We start from the raw sequence: 8,879 nt of genomic DNA, 5'->3' as shown, positions 1-8,879 counted from the left end.
ATTACTGATACAGAGCTCCATTGGCCCCAACAGAGCATCCTAGTTCTCCAGCCTGAATAAAACATAGGCATCAAAAACATATCCACTTTACTCACTTTATTCATAATGTCTAATTCACAGCGAAGTCGTTGGATAGCACTACCAATTTTAAGGAGCTGAATTCTCAATACATCATCAATAGGAAGACAAGCAGCTACTCTGTAAGAAAAATCTTCAAGACATGGTTTTTCAAGTTTTAAACTTAGGAGTCAGATAAGCATCAGATAACTTACTTACAAATCGGATAATGTCCTTTTTTTTTTTTTTTTTTTTTTTGAGACGGAGTCTCGCTCTGTCGCCCAGGCTGGAGTGCAGTGGCGCAATCTTGGCTCACTGCAAGCTCCGCCTCCCGGGTTCACGCCATTCTCCTGCCTCAGCCTCTCCGAGTAGCTGGGACTACAGGCGCCCGCCACCACGCCCGGCTAATTTTTTTTTTTTGTATTTTTAGTAGAGACCGTGGTCTTGATCTCCTAACCTCGTGATCCACCCGCCTCGGCCTCCCAAGGTGCTGGGATTACAAGCATGAGCCACCGTGCCCGGCCCGGATACTGTTCTTTTGAAATAAACCCTTCTCTATAAGGTTACACATTTTATACAAGTATACACAATACAAAAATATACCAGCTATCAAAGATACACTTTTCAGAAGCTCTAAATTTAGTTTCTTATACTTTTTTTGGTAAAATCCTTTTATGTTAAACATGAACTCAAATCCATGTTAGAAGTTATTTGCCAAGAGACTAGAAAAATAACTAAACTATATCTTATAAACAGATAAAGAATCTATAATTAAGGTAATTCCTGGAACTAGAGTCACTTCTTCTAAAGGCACCTTAAAGAACAGGGAAAGGAGTCCTTACACTCAGGAAGTGTTTTTGGATGACAGCCACTTCCTGCAATTTGAACTTTTTCTGGAAAACTTGTCTAAAATTGGAGTGCTCACAGAATATAAGGATTTTATTGCAATTAATTTTCAAATACTCAAAACTGCTCAAGGGACATTATGCTTTTCAGAATTAAAATGTTTTAATCAGTCTTAAAATCTAAAATATATGATTGCATCCATTAGAAAGCTATTTTTTACAGCAGGACATCCCAGGCCCCAGGCAGGAAACTAACTTTTCATACCTATTGGATTTGAAGGAAGAGAATCATCTTTTAGATTTTCATCCCATTCACGTAGCTGTTTCTTGATTCTGTCCATTAAGGTTTCCTTGTTTAAAATAAAGGTAGCCATAATCAAGTTCATGGACTTATTAAAATTTACTATTAAGCTTTTCAACTCTTAAAACTAACATATTGGTAGCAATTTAAGTAATCGCTCAGTCCCATCTCAGTCCCAATTTAAATGCCTCCATTTTCTTATGCAGCAATGATCAAGCTCCAGCTCCTTTGCCCAGCACTAAGTCTGCCTTCCAGCCTTTTCTCACTCACTGTCTTATCCCAGCGGTATGTGCTCCCAACTCCCTTGCAGATTGCTCTGTTCTATGCCCCTGCTTGGAGCTGGCCTCTCTTCTGCCTTCTATTAGGCCATTTCTGACTGAGTCCATAGGGATTATGGCACCTATAAATTGCACTAGCACTTGCTATCTACATACCTTACTTGGCACCTGTTTACTACATGATTTTCACAAGCATATGCAAAACATGCAAAAACTCATATACTGTGTCTTTGTAATTGCTTAAAAGCTCCTAAAGAGCAGAGATCAACTGCAGTTTCCTTTAGTGTCATGCATGTTGTTGAGTTTTCCCAGGACTGCAGATTTGTGGGCAGTGATTCATTAAGGGAAATGGCTAGCATTTATTGAATGCCCGCTATGCACACCAAGTACAATAGCTATCATTATATCCATTTTATAGGTCCTTGGAGAAGTAATTTGCTCCAGGCCCACAGAGTAAGTGACAGAAATCAGACTGAAGTCAGTCGCTGATCTGAAATCCAGATTCTTTAAACTATTTCAGCACTGTCCCTTATTTAGTTTTGCAAAATGTGGCAATGCCTAGTGTTAAACTTTAAGGAGCAAAAACCCTCATGGATGCATTAATTAATAGACTAATGATCAAGAGATGTAAGTTAATATACTTGTTTAGAGAAAAACCAAAACTGTTAAATATGGATGCTTTAATGTTCTAAATGTAACTATCACCCAACCCAACAAAATTTCACATGCTTAATAAAACTCTAAAGAGTCTTGTGATACCTTTTTTTTTTTCTTTTGAGACAGTCTTGCTCTGTTGTCCAGGCTAGAGTACAGTGACACAATCTCAGCTCACTGCAGCCTTGACCTCCCAGGCTCAATCAATCCTTCCACCTTAGCCTCCCAAGCAGCTGGGACTACGGCCGCATGGCACCAAACCTGGCTAATTTTTGTATTTGTAGAGATGGGGTTTCACCATGTTGCCCAGGCTGGTCTTGAATGCCTGGCTTCTAGCAATCCACCTGCCTTGGCCTCCCAAAGTGCCAGGATTACAGGTGTGAGCCACCACTCTTACAATATCTTGTTCTTAAGTTATAAGGCACTAGAAACTGGAAAAACTAAACCTTTGTTTTTTAATGACCCTTAATTATGACATGGCCTACCATATATAAAGTAAATTTAAGGTAAGTTACTTACAGCATCATATAAGGAATACAGCCAGCGAGGCCATGAGGTTAGATTTGCACAATGAAACTTTCTCTGAAAACAAAACAAAAAGGCACTTAACCCCACAGAATAAAGATTCTAATGCTGGAATGAGCAACAGCTGAAAAATGATTTGGGCCTAGGAAAACATCTAATTTTAAAGATAAAAAATTTTGTAGATAATCCCATAACGTGACTATCTATGAAGTGTGAAATCATGCTTCTATATCCTTCAAATATATATTGTAACTAGAATCTTTATTCCTATTTAAAAAGGTCAAACATTAAAATTTCAACGCTGAAGACAACTTTGGGAAGATAAATGTTGAGAGTAAACACTATACTTCTATTACGACCATGTTAGTGGCCTTTAAAATAATTACTTGTCCAGTATCTGAAGTGAAAACCTCAAAATATAATCCAAACTGTTTTTGTGTAAAAACTTTAAATGAGAATCAGCTGAATCACTATAAGGGCAAACATTAAGAAGTGATAGAATCCCAAGAAGGATAAAATGTTCATTTACTTGAGACTTCATGATGAAGTTCCTCATTTCATAAAACTCAAGGAAAGGGGAAACCGATTATATATCACCTCCAATTGTAACTGAAATCCAAACAGAAGCATGCCTAAGTCCATATAAAAATGTGAATTGTACTTAATTCCTGTAGAATGAGTATTTGAGGGAGAGACTCAATACTGTTAAGATGTCAGTCCTCAAATTACATATTCAGTGCAATACCAGTGAGAATGGAATTTATAAGTATAACTTAAAGTTTGTTTGGAAAAATAACTGCAAAAGTAACCACAAAATTTTTGAAAGAGAAGCAGATGGTCTATAGGACACAAAAATACTACTGAAGGGATTGCACTGCAGCAGTGCTAATAGCAACAAATTGCAAACAACCTAAACATCAATCAGAAATAGAGTGAACTACATTAGAATATGTTTATATCAAGGAATGCTCTGCAAGTGATCAAAGAACAAGGTATAGCAGAATATAAAGAATTATCACATTTTTCTCAAAACCTACGTATGTACAAATCTTTGTAATTTCACTGTAAATAAAATGCTAATTGACATGTGACATGACACATGAAAGTGAGAGAAAAGGAATAAGGTAGATCAAAAGGCACTTTTAACAGACCAGAACAAGAAAAACAAGGTAACATTTAACAAAACAAGAGGAAGACCCTACTCCTGCACCTGCAAGATCAAATGACTAGGTATGTTTCATATGCTGAATGATACTTACCCTAGGTATGTTTCATACCTAGTCATTTGATCTTGCAAGTAGAGTCAGATCTGCAGGAAACGTGGGAACACAGCACACATAAAAGGGACTTGGGACTGAGCTGGTAGCTGGAATTGTGCTACGCAGCTGTACGATGTGCTACACCACTCCCACCCGCTACTTCCCCACCACTCCAATCCTATTCTAGCTATGTTTGTTTGGTGCACTCCCACCCGCTACTTCCCCACCACTCCAATCCTATTCTAGCTATGTTTGTTTGGTGCAAAAGTGACTGCGGTTTTAATAGACTAGAATCTAAGAGACAATGTTACTCTATTCCATGCTGTTCAAATATGGGAACTTTTATTATCAAAGGGAATGTCTTGTTACCAGGGATGTTCAGTTTAGAGCTGTCTCTCAAGTGGATATACTTGTTTTCAAATGTTTTAGGAGTTGCAAGATGGAAGACGACAGACTTGTTCTAAAACACGACCTACAGCTCAAAACAAAGGATTCCTTAATGAGAAACATTTCTGGCTTAATATAATCCTTATATTTGAGACTATGCAAAGATCAGCCGTCCCCAACCTTTTTGACAACCAGGGACCAGTCTCATGGAAAACAATTTTTCCAAAGATGGGGTGGAGGATGGTTTTGGAATGATTCAAGTGCATTGCATTTATCATTAGAGTCTCGTAAGCACGCAATCTAGATCCCTCACATGTGCAGTTCACAATAGGGTTTGGGCTCCTGTAAGAATCTATGCCGCCACTGATCTGATAAGAGGTGGAGCTCAGCTTCACTTGCTCGTTCACCACTCACCACCTGCTGTGTGTCCCGGTCCCTAACAGGCCACAGACCAGTGCTGGTCCGTGGGCCAGATTTGGGGACCCCTGCCAAAAGTCATCTGAGATGGCCTCCTATGTGCTCTTGTAGTGGTTAAAGCCTGAGGAGTCAGACCATGAGATCCTTCATGTACTCTCCAATAAGCTGTCCCTCACTTTTAAGACTAAACATCTAATGGTAAGATTATTGTCACAGTCCAGTTGCAGAATTTAAGAAACTATTACCAAGAGCACATCAAGTAGCTCTGAATCTTCAGGAACAGCAATGGCAACCATTAGTATTGTGCCAAGAATTTCACATTTCTTATAAGAATACTCTTAAGGTTAGTAGTTTATTATCTCCATTCTAAAGTAAGGAAACGAGGCACACAAGGATGGTATGACTTGCCCAAGGTCACAGAGTCAGTAAATAGGAAGGAGTGAGGATTTGTATACAGGGAGTCTGACTCTAACCATCATTCATTCAACAAATATTGTGAGTGCCTGACAGGGCTTGGCAGTGTCCCCACCCAAATCTCATCTTGAACTGTAGTTCCCATAATCCCCATGTGTCCTGGGAGGGATCTGGTGGGAGGTACTTGAATCATGGGGACAGTTACCGCCATGTTTTTCTCATGATAGTGAGTTCTCATGATATCTGATGGTTTTATTAAGAGGGTTTTTCCCCTTTTGCTTGGCACTTCTTCCTGCCATCATGTGAAGAAGAACGTTTGCTTCCTCTTCTGCCATGATGGTAAGTTTCCTAAGGCTTCCCTAGCCATGCTGAACCGTGAGTCAAAACTCTTTTCTTTATAAATTACCCAGTCTTGGGTATGTCTTAGCAGTGTGAGACCAGACTAATACAGTGCCTAACATGTGTCAGGCTATTTTTATACATTTAGGCTATGCCAATGAATGAAAGAAAAACCAACAAAATTCACTGCCCTGTGGAGCTTATATTTTAGAGAGAAGAAGCTTACTAAGTTATATATTCTTAGAATTACAAAATGACAAAGACCCAACTGAAAGTTTTAGTTTGCTGACTGACACACTTCTCATTCAGTTATTAAAATATACTTCACATATCAGAATGGTCACTTTTGTAACACAAAAAAAATGTAAAAAAGTGTAGTACAAAAGTGTAATTTCATTTGGCACCCATGTCAAGAAAAATAATCTGAAATAACATATAAATTTCAAGTATAAAGAGAATAAAATGTGGCACACTAGCATATTAAGAGCAATGTACTGGATCAGGCATTCACTCTGCCACCATGCCCATGAGCAAGCTACACTTTCAGGTAGCTTCTTTTCAGAGTCAGAAGACCTCTAAAATTCTTTATCTGGAGCATCCTGACAGATTCACATATGCATAATATATCCTTAATATTTGTGATGTGTGTTAGTCAGACACACTGAAGAGACGTATACCAGAAAAGATTAGCTAGCTAGCTTTTACAGAGCAACTGCCAAAATTTAATACATTTCAATATCCTCAAATTTAAGAGTCCCATTTAGCTTTCTGGCACAATAGGAAAGGCTCCTGTCTTATATCTGGGTAAAATGAGTGATAAGTTCTAGCAATTTATAGGCATTCTTTAAATATATCAACACCATGATTGATGTCATAAAATGATTATACCTCAAGAAAGTTTTAATACTAGCCAAAAAGTTTAGGCACTTAAAAGTGACCAATGACTGATTCTCCAGCAGAGTAGTATTCACTCTGGGAACAGGATTTACTACTAAAAGCAGGCATAAAAGCCCTTAAAATGAATCTGTTACCTGGAGGTAATCTATCACAGTCCTCCATTTTTAAGCCTCATAACTATGGCTGCAGCTTTGCCTCCCAACAATGTAGAATGTTCAAAACCTGTGAAACTCCATTTAAGTGAGTCTTAATGAAGTGCAATGAAAATGGAAAGTGCAATGAAAATGGAAAGAGTAATGTGAAAAGCTAAACATAAATAGTAAATCACTACCACTGACTTCCTTTACATAGTGACTAGAAGTGGTCACTTATTGTGTTAAATCCTATTACAATCAGCAATGTAAATGACAGAAATAATTTATATAAATAGTTAAAGTTACCAGTTTTTGTTTCCTTCTCTCATGAACCAAATTCCTACATGGTAATAAGAACTGGAATGGAATGATAAGCTCTTTCCTACTCCTGAGGCTTGTACGCTAATGGCAGATACACAAGTGCACATACAAGATGTATGCCTGGGAAATGACCAGTCTTTCTGAGGAAGCACCTGACTACACATAGCCTAAGATTTCAAGACTTTTCTTCTTTATATAAAAATAGTCAATAAATGTTACTGTTCTTACTCTTATTATCCTGGAACAAGGTGAAACAGATTCTCAAGTTCACAAGAAATGTTAATCAATGATAGTCACTGAAAAGCTTGACAAAAGAGCAGTGAGGGGCTTACCAGCCCTATTTTTATTTACACAAATTATAAAGTGCCAACATTTACAACAATATGATAATGGCACACTAGGAGACCAGAAGACAAGAAAAGTAAAATAAACATATGAATTTGGTCTGTGACAACGGTGGGATCTCAAATCAATGGGGGAAAATATGGACTATTCAAAAAGTGGTAGTAGGACAATAGGGACCCATATGGAAAAAAGTAAAGTGGAATTTATATCAGGATCAACTGCACAAAGATCACAGCTTTCCACAGAAAAGTAATGAAACCACAGTAAGTATACAAAGAAAACATGAGACATTCCTTTGCATGGGAACGTCATTTTTGGCTATGATTTAGAATACAGAAGCATTAAAAATTAAACTAAGAACAACAAAAAAATAGTTCTGTATGACAGAGCACACCAAAAACAAAAGACAAACTAGGAAAAATGTCTGGAACTCATTAATTACAGAGACTATAAAGCTTACAAGGAACTCCAAGAAATCAACAAGCCGTAAAAAAATGGGCAAATACTTTATAGAAAGGAAACACAAACTGCTCTTAAAACAAAATGCTTACCCTTGCTCTCAGAGAAATTCAAATTGAACCTTCAATGTAATATATTTCACTTATCAGATCAGCAAACATCAGGTTTGATACTACATTGCCTGTGAGGCCATGATGAAACAATAATAAAAGTAAGTACAAACACCTTAAGTATTTCGAAAATAACTCGCCTCCCGGGTTCCAGTGATTCTCCCGCCTCAGCCTCCCAAGTAGCTGGGATTACAGACGCCCGCCACCATGCCCAGCTAATTTTTGTATATTCAGTAGAGACAGGGTTTCACCATTTTGGCCAGGCTGGTGTTGAACTCCTGACCTTGTGATCTACCCGCCTCGGCCTCCCAAAGTGCTGGGATTACAGGCATAAGCCACCACGCCTGGCCTCAAAATTATTTTTAAAACTGACAATTATAAATGCATTTACCCTGTAAGCCAATAACCTCACTCTTTAAAAGTTCTCATAAATATTTACCTATATAAAAGGTCATTTGTACATGTTATTTAGTACAGATCTATCATCAGTATGGGACTGGTTATACAGTGTATCCATACAAAAGAATTCCATGCAGCTTTAAGAATGAGCAATGCTCTATAAACTAATACAAAAGAATCTCCTATAAGATACACTGTTAAGAAAAAGGTATGTATCCTTCTGTATAAGAAAGAAATAAGAACATTTGTATCTAGACAAAATTAGGAGGAGACTTAAACACTAATCTGGGAGATTATGTGTGATGCCCCTGCCTTTCCAAATTCATGCTCAGTTCCTCTCTGCTCTACGCAATAAACAGGAACAACCATGGCTAAGTTCAACAGAGGCCAGAAAGATGAGCACTCATTACTTTCTTAATATCTATTAGTTTCCCATTTGACTTATCTTTACATTTCATACTCAACTCTTTTCTGATTAACATAGTAAACCTTGATATATGGATAAGCAGATGGTCTGGGCAAGCAGGGAATATACTTAGAAAAATTTAAGTCATATTCCCAACAGGTTTAAACAAAATTTCCTTTTTTTTGAGGAGGATTTTTACTGTAGGGGGATTTGAGAATCCCCCTACAGTAAACCAGTGAATAGAGAAAGGCACTGTGATGGGAAAAGAATTAAGCAGTTTCAGAGCTCGAATTCCAGAACAAGAAAGGTCTCTAGATGGAGTGGGTTTTGAA

General features: G+C 37.8%; 1 protein-coding gene across 2 annotated transcripts in view; it reads right to left on the bottom strand.

Annotated features, from left to right (window-relative positions):
• CRBN (cereblon) overlaps positions 1–8,879 on the bottom strand; it is a 30,302-nt gene that overhangs the window by 3,832 nt on the left and 17,591 nt on the right. For both annotated transcript variants that reach the window (XM_055259621.2, XM_055259622.2), the window contains exons 6-8: positions 2,655–2,717; positions 1,168–1,252; positions 96–211 (exon numbers count right to left, since the gene is read on the bottom strand). In XM_055259621.2, coding sequence (XP_055115596.1) covers positions 96–211; positions 1,168–1,252; positions 2,655–2,717 — 264 coding nt within the window. The remainder of the gene's footprint in view (positions 1–95; positions 212–1,167; positions 1,253–2,654; positions 2,718–8,879) is intronic.

The sequence above is a fragment of the Symphalangus syndactylus genome, chromosome 21 (genome assembly GCF_028878055.3).
Source record: "Symphalangus syndactylus isolate Jambi chromosome 21, NHGRI_mSymSyn1-v2.1_pri, whole genome shotgun sequence".
NCBI classification, from domain to species: domain Eukaryota; kingdom Metazoa; phylum Chordata; class Mammalia; order Primates; family Hylobatidae; genus Symphalangus; species Symphalangus syndactylus.
This window is presented reverse-complemented; position numbering and strand designations above follow the sequence as displayed.